This window comes from Gordionus sp. m RMFG-2023, chromosome 1 (assembly GCF_954871325.1).
Source record: "Gordionus sp. m RMFG-2023 chromosome 1, tfGorSpeb1-WG-v2, whole genome shotgun sequence".
In the NCBI taxonomy this organism is placed as follows: Eukaryota; Metazoa; Nematomorpha; class Gordioida; order Chordodea; family Parachordodidae; genus Gordionus; species Gordionus sp. m RMFG-2023.
This window is the reverse complement of record NC_088775.1, coordinates 66,321,411-66,338,722: the sequence shown is the minus strand read 5'-3', so window position 1 is coordinate 66,338,722 and position 17,312 is coordinate 66,321,411. Positions and strand designations below refer to the sequence as shown.

Sequence of the window (17,312 nt, the reverse complement as noted above, 5' to 3'; positions counted from 1 at the left end):
TTTAAAAATAATCAAATGAATATTTTTGATTATTTTTCTTGTAAAAAAAACATTTATATTAAATTTAATACTGCATTACCCTCAAATTCTAGTGTTGAACGATTGTTTAGTCATAGCTTATACTTTCTGATCATCGCTCTAGATGACAGTATAGAAATGTTATAAGATGGAATAAAAAATATATATTTGAAGTTTTTACGCCATATAACTTGTTCAATAAATAATTTTATTTATAGAAAAACGCATTTCTATAATGACACATTATTGTAATTAATCATCACATAAAAAAGTAGGCATAGTGATATTGCACAATTCTTCCGATTCTAGAATTGGGCTATTGGATATATCGTAATCACTCTTTATAACATTATGGCCAATATGTTCAGCATATATCTCATTGATTTTGTTATTAGAGGTTATAGGTTCACCAGATACATTAGTGGCATTGATACTTTCCTTATTTGAGATTATTTTTTTGGATTGATAATATGAATTTTTGATCTTACATTTGCTTGTAGGTATAAAATACTTAATATGGTTATTATTACCAATAATATTTGGCTGTTTAATATAAGCATTATCGTTCTTTTTTATTGAAGTATCATCGCTTGTTAAAGAAACAGCATTGGAAATGTTTGGATAAAAATTTTTAACATAAATTTTATTGCCGTTTGTTTTGGTGATATTATTAACATTGCCTTCCAAAATTTCGCTTAACATTATATTGAGATCCTTTTCAGAGTCATGATTATGAATCAAATCAACTTTTTTATCATTAATTTCTTTCTTATCATATAGTTTTTCTTTAACAGAGATACGAGTCGACGTGGTATGATCGATAAACTTTTTGGATTTTTTAGTGTTAACATCCATTTTAACACCGTTTTCGCCTGGCATAAAAATAGTATTGATATTGAGTAAAAAATTTGAATTGCTTGATATATCTGGTAAAGATTCGATTTCATCGAGTATCACATAGGGATTAAATGGATGCCTCGTGAAGATTTCCGCGAACTCATCTAAACGAATCTATTTAATAAAAAATGAGTATTAATATATAATGCACTACTTCACAAATTAAAAGGGAAGATATATAGTTTAATAAAATGAACTATCCTATATTATTCGGAAACATGACTAAGAAAAGAATCAGATGAGAGAAGTGTACAGACAATGGAGATGAGAATGCTGAGAATGATAGCAGGGGGGAAAAGGATAGGATAAAAAATACAAATATACTGGGAAGTTTAAAGGTATACCCAACAAAGACCATGGTGAACAGACTTAGGTGGTATGGAGATGTGATGAGAAGGACTAAAAACTATATAAAAAATAAGGTTGAGCTTAGAAGTGGTGGGTAAACGAAAGAGTGGAAGATCAAAACTCCAATGGACCACAAAGCCATAATCACTAAATATAAATTGAATAAAATGGAGTGAATGAATAATATAAAAAAAACTTAGATTAAATGTGGTAATGGTTATTGGTAGGCACGTTAGTCCAAAAAATTAAAGGTTACAGTTATGGGACGTAATATCTATGTTACACAGAAAATAAGGTGTACTGGTTATAATTAGTTAGAAAAATTAAAATGTAACGTTTAAGAACTTTCTATTATATAATTAAATTGCAATGAAAAGGGGATAAAATACAATAAAGATATGAATGTGCAGAATCAATCATGAATCCTTATGTAAGCTTATTTGGTACATATCTTTTATTTTGGGGAAAATAGAGATGGGGAAAATGAAATGAAAATACACACATCAACTAATTTTTTAATGTTATATTTTCATGCTATGTATTAAAAATTCGAATGAAACTAAACCCCAACCAATTATTGGCGCAAGGTTTTTACGTCTGATGCTTATACGAGTATTAAATATTATCCATGAGAAAATCTCCTTTCTCTTTAAAATAGGTATTATTTCTTTGCTTATTTTAAAAATAAATCAGATGAAGATATAGATATTTTAAAGACAAAAGATTATAAGATAGTTTCTAATAGAGCTGCAACATCCACATAAAAAAATCTGTAACGGTGCCAAATTTTCCAAATGAAAGTGGTTCAGATAAATTAGAATTTTTTTAAACTTCTTATTATAGGTAAATTTTAAAATGTTTATTTTTTAATGATATTTAGATTGTGGATATCGGTTCCTTTGAGTGGAAATGGGGGGATCTAAGAATAAAATATTTTCATATAGTTACAAGATCAGTTTTATATATAAAAACTTAAGTACGGCCAATTAATTTATGGTTATTCATAAATATAATTTGTTAATGAATTATGAGCAAGGTTAAGCAGTCAAATATTTATATTTCAAATACCAAAATAAATATAATTTGTTAATGAATTATGAGCAAGGTTAGGCAGTCAAATATTTATATTTCAAATACCAAAATAAATTTAGAGAAATAGTGTATTTCCAGCCAATTTTAGACCTACAGCATCGCTTCCAAATCACCAATACCAAATATAGGTGCAGCTTAGATTTTATTAATAATTAGATGAGGGAAAGAATTATATCTTAAATTGCATTATATTTGTATAAATATCAGAAACCTGTAAAGGTAATTTAAGGTCGTCGGGTAATTCCTTACCAAATCAATAACTTTACGACCTGATTTTTTAAATTTTGAATACTGGGAGAGTATCATTGAAAAGCATCGAATCCAAAATTTTAGCTTCCTAGTACTAATAGTTTCTGAGGTATCAATGATCATCAGTGCCCAAGAAAAATACGATTTAAAAAAATTGATTAAAAAATAATGATGACAAAAATAAAAATTATATGTCATATTAGAGGCCTTTTAATATAAATTAAGGATTTTTTTAAAAGAATGTTGCGGTTTTTATTTACCTTATAAATTTTAAACCGGAAAGCTCTAGTTGTTTGGCTTTCCGAATTTCTTTGAATTTAATATGTTATTATTCACTTATATTAATCAGTTAGAATATCATATAATAGAACATTTAAGATATTAGTAATTTATGTAATACTAAATATAAAAATAAAATCATAAATTCAATATTAATTAATGAATAAAATTTAGATATAAATTGTAAGTAATTAGGGGGTATCAGTCATTGAGAATATGAAGCTGAGGTAATTGGATTTTATTATATTGAGGGCTAATCTTTGGCGTAGGTAGTAACCCTCGTTGGGATCTTCGGTCCTAGTAAAGATTCGTTTCCCCAGCTCTTTAAAGAAGGCAAGGGCGTGAGAGCCGAACGATGTTAGAGTCGTGGCGATTAGTGGTAGGAATGTGTAATTGGCCGGAAGCGATGGCGAATATTTAGCGAGTTTATTCGTCTCGGCGTCTACTAGAGCATCTCTATTTATATTGGAAGGGGCAAGGGGATCGATGCATGAGAAATCCCAGGTTAGAAATTCCCCCCTCTTCCAAGGGATCATGGTAGAGCCATCGGGACGCTTACCATCAGAATTGTAGAGTCCAGTGGGTTCTAGGGTTGATGGGATACCGGCAGATTTTAGGGCCCTGGCAATAGTATCATTGCATTTTGAATGTCTAATGAATCTGCCTCTACAGCGCTTGCAGTGTAAAGAGTGACGGCCTTTGGAGTTGACCGGCGTTTGACAAAGGATGCAGTGATAGGGTATTACCATATCACAATTAAGTCTTAGACCGATGGCGTGACGTAGCTCATCATTGCTTAGAAAAGCTTCGAAAAATTCATACCCGCTGTCTGCGGAAATGGAGAAGAGTAGAGAATGGTCCTCGGGTTGGCTCCTCGATTTAAGGTATGCAACGGAGTTGCCAACTAGAGGCTTATCCCAGTCCTTCTGCAGTGTCGATGAGGGAGGATCGACTAATGAAAGAGATTTCCATAGATCAATTGCCTGGGGAAGTAAAGGGTCAGGATGTTTTGTGAGTGCGTGTATGATGGGCTCGCAGGACAGGCGAGAGGATATGAACGCACTAACAGAGAGTAGGGAAGGCGATCGTATGCCAATGCCGCCGGATTTGGTTGGCAAGGTAGCTTGTAGCTTGTAGCCAAGATAGGTCTCCGAATTTGAGATTGAGTATATCCTCTGTAAGGTGTTTAATCTCGTTCGTGTGCAGCAAGGTTGACGTCGTATTGGAAGATACGTGACGATCGGAGTGTATATAGAATTTTTGGGATTAGGAGGTAGTTCTTTAATAGAAAGAACGCTTGGTGGGCTGGGAGGCGAGATAGTGTACCGCGCATAAGGGATATCTCTAGTAGAGTGTCGGCGAAGAACTTGACAAAGGACTCGTCTTTACCCACTGGAGATCCGAGATGTGTTAAGAAGTTCAATGGTGTATGATTGAACATAGAATCATAGTTAAGGTCGATGATTCCAAGAGGACAATATTCGCTCTTGTCTTGATTGATTCGCAGTCCCAAACTGCTCTCGCTGGATTTTTTTATTTATTTGTAAAATAAATTTAAACTTGGGACAACCATGGGGTTTTTAGTTATAATTTTTTTCAAAAATAAATGGCGCTACTATATAAAGCGCATTTTTGTTAAAATTATTATTTTTTTGTGTATTTGCCATTTTTATATATAAATAATAAGATTTTCCAGCATTAACATAATGAAATGAAATTATTTAGCTGCGGTTATAATCATCATTCTCTTGTAAATAATAAATTTTCGAACATAATTAATATAATTAAAATTAATGAAAGATATCACCTATTTTGGGTTTTTGATGAAATTAAATTTTTGACTGCCTTGATAATTTCGTTTTGCATTAAATTATAATTATGCCCAGTGGTCTTTGATGGACTCATTGTTATATTTGATATAAAAAGAAGATCTGGTGTCGCTGGTTAAGCAAAAGAATTTGCTCGTCCTTTCGAATGAAAAAAATTTATTTTAATTTCAACTAACTCTTTATATCTACTTACAGCCAATCGTTTTCTTACATACAGGTCACACTCTAATTTCATCGATACAGATCCTCGCGTGGATTTATCATATTCTCCATAATAAAAGTGCGAATTGGAATATATTTTAGTATTGAGGGTGATTAAAAATATTGCTTGAATATTTTATGTCCCAGATATTGCCATAGATTTACTAAATTAGCCTTATCTCTTCTGCCTCATATTCTGATAGGGACAAAAATTGTGATTTTTAAAAAAAAATATATATAGATTTTCTTGATTTGAATCGCGATTTAGAATAATTCAAATATTAATTAAAGAATTATGGGCTAAGATTGTAAAATATCTTTTATTTTTAAATTGCAGTTTAATATTATCTTGCAAGTAAAGGACTAATGCTCATGGGAACAAGTCAGAAAATTGTTGAAAAATAAAATGATATATGTTGCAAATTAATATTTTTTTAAAATAAAGAGCAGATAAATAATATGACAAAAATGAGGGATGATTTGAAAAGAAATAATGAAAATTATATAATAACCTATGAGCGTAGGGCTTATTTTTTAAATAATCTACTATCAAAAAATTAGAAAAATAAAAGTATCCGGGAACAAATATTTAGTATGGTAAAATATTTCAAAAATAATCAGTTTGCAAGTTTCAAACCGAAACAACTTGTCACCCCACAAGTACTCGTTAGAACTCATTTGTAGATAATTTAAATGCCTACATAACTGAATGGGCAAAATTATTCAAAATATGTGAAAGCAATCAAAATAAAATTGACATTGCAATTAGAAAAAAAATTGAAAATATTACTCAAAAGAACTGCTGAAGCCATGAAATTGAGTCATCCATGTCGTAACTTTTCGCATTCTTTTTATAATTAAAGTGCTTAGATTCTTTAAAAGGATTTAAGCATTTATATATTTATACATTATAAATAATTTTATTAAAAAATATAATTACTATTGAAATAATTGTTAAATTAATTTATAGCAGGATGGGTGTGTGAAAGCTAGCTTTTATCTTTGAACAATTAATTATTATATTTTCTTGCAAATATCGGAATTATAACTATTTTAATAGGAAATTTAATCATTTATTATAAAAACAATAAATTTTTACAAGTTATCAATAATAATAATAAAACCTATCATCGGAGACTTATATAAACTTTTTTCACGATATTAATGCTAGAAAATCTTATTATTTATGCTCAAAAATGGAAAAAATAAAATTAAAAAAAATAATTTAACAACCTTAATATACTTTTAAAGTTACAAAATGTAATATAATTTCTATTTTAAGCATTATTATTTTTTTCAACTCATCTCAATAAAATCATATTTTTAGAAAAAGGTCATTAATATCTCAGGAACTATTAGTACTAAGAGGCTAAAATCTTGGATTCGATGCATTATAATGATGTTCTCTCAGTATATCAAAATTAAAAAGATCTGGCTGAAAAGTTAGGATTTGAAAAAAAAATCAATTTCAAACCCGACCCAGATTTAAGAAATTTTTTATTAAGACCTGGCGCGGCTAAGATTTTTATTTTTCATCATTTTTTGGGCCGGTCAAAAATATTAATATTTTTCATCATTTTTTGAGCCGGTCAAAAATATTTAGAATTTCTGTAACTTTGATCATTTTGATTGTATTTTGCAAATTGTTTCAAAATTAAAAATATGAGATTCCCACTAGTTGATATCATTTTTTAAAAAAAATTTTAATGGACGGAAATTTTAATTTTTTTAAACTTGACCAAGATTTTTAATATTTAAGCCCGTTCCAGACTGAGTTCCTTCCGGTTATAAGTCTCTGATAAATATTCAAATTATGAAACATCTTGATATTTTTTTAGGTTGAATCTTCGTCATCTTAAAAATATTTGTAAATCATAGTTGAGTGACAAACCGCCTTCATCTCTAGTAGAAATCACCAAAAAATTTTTATGTCTTAGAAATTAGCAAATAAAATCTCCATTTTCAGAAATTAAGTAAAATTTTATAATTAAGTAAGGATATTCTATCCTAGCATCTCTTAACTGCATGTTAGGTGAATGCCTTTCATATTAACTATTTTAATTATTATAGCGTAGGATCATGTCATAAAAAATTAGAGGAAATAAATATTAATGAACAAAAACGAAAGCATATAATTAATCAAATTAAAATTAATAACTTTATCATATTCTTCATTTATCAAGATTGTTAAATTTTCTGTGAAAGAATTCGCTTTTGATTGTAGAGATAATAACTTATTCTGTTGAGTATCATGTTTAGACCTAGCTTCATGTACGTTACGAACGATTGCAGCTTGGTAATTCTTTAATCTTATTGATAGCTTTTCCGATTTAAAAAAATGGTCTTCTGAAAACGCATCATGTTCTTTCATAACTAATATTATATTTTGAATTTTCATTCATTAAAATAATTGAAAAAATAAGAAAAAGATAACCTTGAAAAACCTTAGAAAATATATTCTAACAGTTGAAATTTGTTATGTATTGAATTGTTTATTTTCATTATTATATTATTATATGTTGAATACGAAAAAGAAAATGTTTTTCGATGAAATAAAGAAAATTAATTGCAAGAATTACTAACATTATATTTCGATTACTACTAACATTACATATCAGAATTATAAATTATCAACTCCTTATAATAAATATTTTAAATTTATACAATGAAATCAGTAAATTGGGTACTTCGATGCAACGTTTTAAATTTATCGTGTCATGATTCATGAGGGTTAATAATCTTAATACTATATTTCGAAAATCGATTACTTAGGGAGTAAAATTTCTGGGGTGATCATTAAATTTTCGAAAATGGTTGTGGGTGGATGTAAATCTGTTTTCAAATATTTATCTTACGGATTGTATATTTTTTAAAAAAATCGTGATTCAAGACATTTTTTTTAATGATTTTTGGACTGTTTTTACGATTGTTGAACTGAACTTGTAATTTATAATTGAAACGTTTTTAAATAAATAATTATAAAGTAAATTTTAGTAAACATATTATAATATATTATGTGCACTTAGTTTTAATTCATAATCAATTATTAAGCTTTAAATATTTAATCAAATTCCGCTTCTTCAGAAAGGTCATTTTCTTCTGCCAATATGATTTCTTCTGAAGTTCAAACATGGATTTTATTTTTTTTAAATGTTATAGAGTAATTTATGAAAAACAGTTGATAAAAATCAGGAAGAATATTATTAAATGTGGCATTAAATAACTCGTTAGTTCTAGTTGTTTATTATGAAAATTTACTAGAAAAGGCTAAACAAACAAAACTCAAACTAAATGAATTTATCTTCTTCTTATTTTCAACATGGAAATTTAAGAGAAGAGATTACTCTAAAAATATCGTTTACATCCTATGTTATTTCAGGTGAAAGAAGGAATATATTTTTAAAAACATTTTTTAATATAAAAAATACCGAATGCACATGATATTAATATATTTTTTTGATTGGACATGTCTGGAGGTAGCAGTATAGTTTATTTTTTATCCCTGACAACCAGCTTACAAATAGGGGAAAAAATTCATACTCATCCTATAGAATTATCTATAAAATTATTTAGACACCAAATTTAATAATATTCAGGATTGAACATTTTCGAATTGCGTGAATAGCTGCTAGTTTTAAAAAGTAATTTTACTACATTTACCCTACTTTAAAAAAGATTATATAAAATATTATCTATTATAAAATTCATATTTGGATATCAAGCATTAAAAAAATATCAATTGATTATATAAATAACAGAATATAAATAAGTGTTTTGAATAAAATTTCAAAATGTTTCATGTTTTGTCATAAATTAGTTTTTTGGCATATAAAATTTAATTTTTTATGATATTGGTTGAAAGATGATAGTAAATATAAATCAATTAAAATATTGGAGGTTGTGATGATCAGGGTAAAATTTGTGAATTGGCACAGTCCTAAAAAATGTTCGTTTTAATTTTCACTAAATAAACTATGAATTATAACGAAAATCAGGAGTAAGTAAATATATTATATAGCATAAATATTATTTTATAAGTTTATATCTATTTTTATATATATAAATAATTCAAATTGTATATTACAAGAGTGAAACATAAAAAAAATCAGAACCCATCCACCAATTTGGAATCTAGTTATTTATCACCAGGGTTTCAAACCAAACTTAGAGCAGAGAACAACCTAGACCGAACCTTCTAAAAGTCCAAACCGAACCTGGAATTTTTTTGAACCCGGATTCAATTGAGCTATTGAATTTTATATTTTAAATCATATATTGAGATATTTGTATAAATTATTACAGATATTAAGTGATAATGATAAAATTTGTGCGAAAAGGTATCTTAATTTTTAGAGTCAGATTACAACCATATCCACGCCCATTTTATCAGATAATTGTTTGGATTAAGTTATTGAGCAAGATGGTTTAGAGAAATGATACAACTTAAAGAAAGGCGGGAGCAACAATAATTACTGGATTTGGTGATATAAAAATTGAACAAGATAGAAAATATTATCATTTTTGGAGTTTACTAAGCTGTGCCCCTGATTTAAATTTTTTCTCCAAAATCTTATTTGGTGTTTCTGTAACCCAAGTTAGGTTATCATTAGGGGTGTACCGATACCACTTTTTGGAGGCAGATTCGCTACGATATTAAATTCATATCAGCTGAGTACCGATCCAATATTATATCTGATTTTGTATTCTGGAAACATACTAATCGTTTTAATTTTTATTGCATACATCTAGTATTGGATAATCGTTCCATTTGAGTTGATTTTTAAAAACGGCTAATTCATCATCTTATTCAGAAAAATATTACGCAAGCCTGAAGATTTTGTTTATAGATGGTACAAAGATTTAAATATCTATTAATGAAATATCAAGGTTTAGACTATATTTCTTTTAGCTAAAATATAGTTAGCCGGCTCAAATGGAGCGATATTGCATCACAACATACATTTAATTATCTCATACTTTTAAATAATATAACATCTATAATTTAACTATACCGTAACATAAGTCATTATATATTATAATGATCAGTTGGAGTTTATATTCATTAATCTAAAAGTAAATAAATTTTATTGATAAATCACTTAGTTATATAATAAAATTAATCTATATACATAATAAATAACAAATATTTTATGAAAATTGAAATAAATCTTTTTAAAAATTAAGACGTCATTTTATTGGATCGGAATATTTTATAATATTTGCCGATAACCGATATTTAAAAAAAGATGAAATATCACTTTAATCTAATAAAGAATACCGGTATATCTCTAGTTATCATATTTTCATATATATATATTTATTATTAGTGCTGTAAACATTTTTAAAAATATCGAACGCGTTCACGTTCAAATTCAAAAAAAGGAACGCGTTCAAGTTCATACGTTCAAAATTTTATGATAAATTTTTTTTTAAATTTAATTTAATATAAATAAATGCCTTATATTTTTCAACACAATATATTAACTATGATAAAAAATAATAGTTTTATTTTGATAATATAATTATAAATACAATATAATATTGCGATAAAAAAATAAATTTATAAAAAAATTTTCTTATTAATTTTTAATAATAATTGCTTTTCAAAATTTTCATCTGATAGGCTGAACGCTTGGCAGTTAATACAGCGTTAGCTATACTAAAAACTTGCTCAACAGGGGCAGATGAAGGGATTGCGGTGTTATACTTGATAAACAATTCTTTTAAAAGGGGGAATTAATTAAAAACATTTTCAAAATCCTCCAATCTGCCCTCTTCTTCCTCGTCAAAAAAAAAAAGATATCTCGGAATTGACAGTTCTTTCATTATCAATTCTTGGGGTTTCAATGCCTTTTTTCAAAAGAGCTATAAGTTTATTCTTTAAAGGTTCATTTTGTGGAAGCTTTATCCAGCTTGAATATCGGATGTATAATTGCTGAAAGAAGATATTAATCTTCATATATATGTTGAAATCTTTAAAAAAATAAAATATATGTAATTAATTTGATAGTGATAGGTTTAATACCTTTTATTAATCCCATTTAATACAGCATCTATCAATGGTTGCCCATATTTTAGACCACTGAGTTTGTTTAATTTTATAATAACTATTGTTATTGTCGGGGTCAAATATCCCAAATGCATCTTTTCCTCACTTTCTAAAATAGTGAGAGCTGTTGCAATAGGCTCCATGATCTATTTTAATATTTAAAAAAATTCATTATAATATTTATTCTAAAAAATTTTATTAGGACTTACAATACAGTACTCTTCCAAAAAAATTTTATCATTGTTTGAGTCTAGCTAATCCTCCCATATCACAGACTTTGTCAAACAAACTAGAATTTTCTTTTACTAAGGAATCTATTAATTTCAAAGAATTATAATAAGAATTCCATCGGGTAATAACAGGCCTAATAAGTAATCTTGACAAATTCTCTCTAAGTCTGCAGCAAATGATGTTGACTGATTTTGTTTGTTCCATAAACTTTTGCATTTATCAAATGCACAATATTCTTTTAAAGGATACATCTTCTAATGCTTTTTCAGCATCAACATTTGCCACTAAATTAAGATTGTGGCAACAAGAGTGATGTTTGGGGAGATAGATAAAGTTTTCCTCCCTATTTTGATTTTCAAACACCTCATTTAATGATAATGATTCAATTTCATCTTCCTCATCTTCAGATATTTTCTCAAATAATCTATAATTTTTTTTAAATATAAAAATTAAAATATAGACTATTTATTTATACCTAAAGGCCTTTAAAAAGTTTCTTGCATTATCAGTGACACATAATGTTACCTTATTATGTATTTTAAATTTCTTTAGAAGGTTTAAATTGTTTCAGCTAAAAATCATGTGTGTTTGCTAGTTAGCCTTTGGCAAGCTAAGCTGCCGATTTTCTTTCTAAAGTGACAGCATCTAACTAGTGTACAGTCATGCCTAAAAACGAACTAATGATATAAACAAATTGATATATTCAAAGTTTAATGTACAAAATACCGATGGTATGATGACCATGAATCTGCTGTGATGCAAAAAATTGTTTGATTGCCTAAACAAGTTATCATTTTATCTATCATGATATTATAATCTTTTGATATTTTTGACACAAAGGTGGAGCGTGACATAACCTTTTTATTTGGTTGTAATGTGGTTATCATTTTTACAAAAGCAGGTTTTTCAACAATATTAATTGGCATGCTTAGCTTGCCAAAGGCTAACTAGCATACACACATATGATTATTTAGCTGAAACAATTTCAAACCTTTTAAAGAAATTTAAAATACATAATAAGGTAACATTATGTGTCACTGATAATGCAAGAAACTTTTTAAAGGCCTTTAGGTATAAATAAATAGTCTATATTTTAATTTTTATATTTAAAAAAATTATAGATTATTTGAGAAAATATCTGAAGATGAGGAAGATGAAATTGAATCATTATCATTAAATGAGGTGTTTGAAAATCAAAATAGGGAGGAAAACTTTATCTATCTCCCCAAACATCACCCTTGTTGCCACAATCTTAATTTAGTGGCAAGTGTTGATGCTGAAAAAGCATTAGAAGATGTATCCTTTAAAAGAATATTGTGCATTTGATAAATGCAAAAGTTTATGGAACAAACAAAATCAGTCAACATCATTTGCTGCAGACTTAGAGAGAATTTGTCAAGATTACTTATTAGGCCTGTTATTACCCGATGGAATTCTTATTATAATTCTTTGAAATTAATAGATTCCTTAGTAAAAGAAAATTCTAGTTTGTTTGACAAAGTCTGTGATATGGGAGGATTAGCTAAACTCAAACAATGATAAAATTTTTTTGGAAGAGTACTGTATTGTAAGTCCTAATAAAATTTTTTAGAATAAATATTATAATGAATTTTTTTAAATATTAAAATAGATCATGGAGCCTATTGCAACAGCTCTCACTATTTTAGAAAGTGAGGAAAAGATGCATTTGGGATATTTGACCCCGACAATAACAATAGTTATTATAAAATTAAACAAACTCAGTGGTCTAAAATATGGGCAACCATTGATAGATGCTGTATTAAATGGGATTAATAAAAGGTATTAAACCTATCACTATCAAATTAATTACATATATTTTATTTTTTTAAAGATTTCAACATATATATGAAGATTAATATCTTCTTTCAGCAATTATACATCCGATATTCAAGCTGGATAAAGCTTCCACAAAATGAACCTTTAAAGAATAAACTTATAGCTCTTTTGAAAAAAGGCATTGAAACCCCAAGAATTGATAATGAAAGAACTGTCAATTCCGAGATATCTTTTTTTTTGACGAGGAAGAAGAGGGCAGATTGGAGGATAACATAGCTCAATTTTTTGAAACAATGGATAAAACATTAAATGTTTTTAATAAATTCCCCCTTTTAAAAGAATTGTTTATCAAGTATAACACTGCAATCCCTTCATCTGCCCCTGTTGAGCGAGTTTTTAGTATAGCTAACGCTGTATTAACTGCCAAGCGTTCATGCCTATCAGATGAAAATTTTGAAAAGCCATTATTATTAAAAATTAATAAGAAAATTTTTTATAAATTTATTTTTTTATCGCTCTATTATATTGTATTTATAATTATATTATCAAAATAAAACTATTATTTTTTATCATGGCTAATATATTGTGTTGAAAAATATAAGGCATTTATTTATATTAAATTAAATTTAAAAAAAAATTTATCATAAAATTTTGAACGCATGAGTTCCTTTTTTGAATTTGAACGTGTTCGATTTTTGTCAATGAACGTTGAACGCGTTCGATTTTTTTAAAAATGTTTACAGCACTAGTATTTTTAAATATATTTCGCCTATAAATAAAATATAAATTTTATTTTTATACCAAATTTATGTCTTGTTTTTAATTATGATTTCAATATATTATACATTTCAAATATTCCTAAACCTGAAATACTTGCAGTCAAGCCTGAGTTCAAAAATATTTCCCTGAACTGAACCCATTTAGTTTTTTTTTACCTTGAATTGAACGTGTATAATATTCCTATTGGGTTCACAACCTGGTTATCACACCTACTTATGACTCATTTTTTTAAAAATTGCTCATGATCATGACTAGTGATGTACTGGATACCCGTTTTATAAAAATTGCTCAATGTCACGATAGTGATGTACCTGACATCCTTCACGGTTTCTGTTATATGGAGGAGAAATCCATAGAATTTTTCAAATAGAAGGGCTCAAGTCCTTATAGAAGTCTATAATATTCTTCATTATGTGTAGGGAATTCTGAAAATTTGTGGTACATCATTATTTTGATGTGAACCAACCCAAAATCACATGCCAAAACAAACCTCTAGTTTTGGCCTAAAGTATGTCATCAAAAATTTTTTATTATTAACTTTCAATTTTTTTGATTAATAATTGTAGGGACTGCAAAAGTATCTTGTAAATTTTGATCAAATCCAAAGATGTTGTTGAGTTGGTCATATAATTGTGTTTAGCTCTATTTGAATCATCCTATAATTTATATATTGAGAATTGATAAACGACAATGATAAAAAATATTCATATGCACAAAAAACTAAAGATTATTAAAATAAATAGCTATAAAATAATGTAACATTAAATATTATAAATTGGTGCAGTTGTGGTATTTTATATTATATCATAAACCTCATTTGTATAAAATTCTCCAATTGATAAATTCATTTTATAATATGAAAATGCTTGGCCATCAAGAATATTAGATTTATATGAACTTAGTTATAAATTATATTATATATATTATAAAATGCTTACTCATTTGAAAATTTTCCCAACATCTGAAATTCATTAACACAATGTAACTTTTGATTCAAAATGGAAAACTTTTCAAAACCTTCCAAATATTTCTTTTGCAATTTTTTTTCATAGGCAAATTTTTCTCTCAATTTCTTTTCATAAATAATAATATTATTAGAGTCATTTTTATTGTTTTCATAATTATTCATAAGTTTATTGATAATTTTCAAATGATCATCTTTTAAGTTGCTATTTATAACGAATAAATATAATGTAATAATATTCCACAAATTATTTACCTCTTTATTTGAAAATAATATAATTTAAATTCGTTATAATCATCATCTATACAATTGTTTTCATCAATAATATTTTGAGTTAGGTCATTATAGTCACAAATATGTTCAACAAAATAAGATGTTGTTACATGTTTTTTATCTATAAAATTAAACATATGATGATAACTAATATTAAAATACTCAATAAGTGACATATAATAAATCGTGAAAATTTGGCTAAAAATTTATATAATTTAGAATGAAATGGACACACCAATATTGAGGTAAATATATGTCCAAGTAATGCATTTGGTTCATTCTATATATTAAATAATTAACATTTCATTCTCATATAAAACCTGGTTAATAGTTATAATCCAATTTTTAGCAATTGTGTTAAAATCTCGTTCTTGTCTTTTATCATAAATTGGCCAGCAAGATCTGCAATATTTAAAAATATAATATTAACAAATATAAACTTGCTTAAATCTCTTATGTAATTCGTGCGTATCATATTTGCTTAAAAGAAAATATATAATAACTCTTAGGGCAGGTAGATTTGTGTTATCAAATATATCCCTGTAAAATAATTTGCTTTATATAATAGAAAATTGTGAAAACTTATTAAAATGTAATGATATGTCTTGATCTATTAAAAAATTTTCGAACCCTAGTAATATTAAATTTTTAAAGTATAAATCTTTAAATTCAGGAAAGGTATATGTATGATTATGACAACTTTCTATCTTCATCAACCTTATTTCACATTCACAAGGTGTAACTAAACTGAGAATTGACAGGCAAATTGAGAATGGACAGGTAAATATATTCTTATTTTATAGCCTATCAATTATATTTTAAAGATATTAAAATGTTTTTATTGTATAAATCAAATTTATCCAAAATAAAAATTACCTAAATAAATATAAGAGAATATGGAAGAAATAGTAGCTCATTAACTTATAATATGTAAATATACATAGGAAACAAAACACCCCATAATAAAATTTTAAATCATAAATAAATTTCCGTTAGATGACGTAATTAATTTAAAATTTAGTTTTTAATTAAAAATAATATGAATTATAGGAACATAATTCTCTGCTCTAGATTAATTTATTTGATATGAACTTCTTTTTTTTTCTTTTTAGCTTTTACCTTTTCTGGTGGTAAAATCCTTCAATATCTCTCTCCACTTTATGTTATTCATGCTATCTCTTTTATCTAATTTATACTTCTTTATATTGGCTCTAACTTTATGGCCACATTGAAGTTTTGCATTCCTCTTTTACGTTTACCCATCATTGCCAAACTCTCAACCTTATTTCCTATATAGTTCATAGGCCTTCTCGTGTTCCCATACCACCTAAGTCTGTTAACCATTATCTTAGGCTTAATGGGCACTACCTTTAAACTTACTAGTATTCATGTAGTTCGCACCTTATCCATTCTTGCTACCCCACAATCATCCTAAGAATTCTCATCTCCATAGTTTGTAGGCTTCTCTCATATGATTCTTTGGTTTTTCCGAACTATATAGAATAGTTGGTTGTACTATGGAACTGTAAATTTTCCCCTTCAATTTATGCGGGATTTTTTTGTCAAATAGCACTCCAGACAAAGATCTCCATTTTAAACACCCTTGAATAATTTAACTCTTTATCTCTTTCTCTATTGTGCCGTTTGTTTTTGCAGCATTCAATTGCCGATATCTGCCATTCATTTATATCATGCTCTGTTTCATATTCTCCTATCACCATATACTCTGTCTTTTTTCTATTTTAGTCCTTGTTTTTCTAGGATATTTATCCAACTAACTAATCTTTCTTTCATTTCATCCTGGGATTCGGCAAGTATCACAATATCATCTGCAAATATTGCCAAGAAAAAAATTACTATGGACATCATAACTCCATAAATAACGATGGAAACTTAAAATTTTTTTTATTTTACGTTTATATAAGTTAGTTTTCACAAAATGAGTCAAAAAATAATATATTTTTAAATCCCTAAAATCTTTAAAAAAATGACTAAACGGAGAATGGACATCATAACTCCATAAATAATGATGGAAACTTGAAATATTTTTTATTTTATGTTTATATAAGTTGGTTTACACAAAATGAGTCAAAAAAAATAATATATTTTTTAAACCCAAAAATCTTGAAAAAAATGACTAAACCGAGAATGGACATAATAACTCCAAAAACATTGATTGAAACTTAAAATTTGTTTTTATTTTATATTTAATAGAGTTTACACAAAATGAATCAAAAAAATAATATATTTTTTAACCAAAAATCTAAAAAAATATATGACTAAACAGAGAATGGGCATCATAACG

The 17,312-nt window shown here is 27.1% G+C and overlaps 1 protein-coding gene across 3 annotated transcripts; it reads right to left on the bottom strand.

The window, feature by feature from the left end:
* Positions 1-263: 263 nt before the first annotated feature.
* On the bottom strand, positions 264-15,711 carry LOC135931053 (protein PFC0760c-like). 3 transcript variants are annotated; one of them, XM_065467912.1, is made up of 10 exons: positions 15,590-15,711; positions 15,448-15,547; positions 15,328-15,409; positions 15,170-15,287; positions 14,990-15,128; positions 14,709-14,939; positions 14,583-14,667; positions 14,309-14,426; positions 7,072-7,286; positions 264-1,029 (listed from the first exon to the last, which is right to left on the bottom strand). In XM_065467912.1, exons 2-10 carry the CDS (start codon positions 15,480-15,482, stop codon positions 271-273), a joined length of 1,782 nt encoding a protein of 593 aa, XP_065323984.1. In that variant the 5' UTR covers positions 15,483-15,547; positions 15,590-15,711; the 3' UTR covers positions 264-270. The 3 variants fall into 3 exon arrangements, with proteins under 3 accessions (XP_065323984.1, XP_065323985.1, XP_065323986.1); XM_065467913.1 differs by having other exon boundaries at positions 15,328-15,382; XM_065467914.1 differs by lacking the exons at positions 14,309-14,426; positions 14,583-14,667 and having other exon boundaries at positions 14,788-14,939.
* Positions 15,712-17,312: the final 1,601 nt, after the last annotated feature.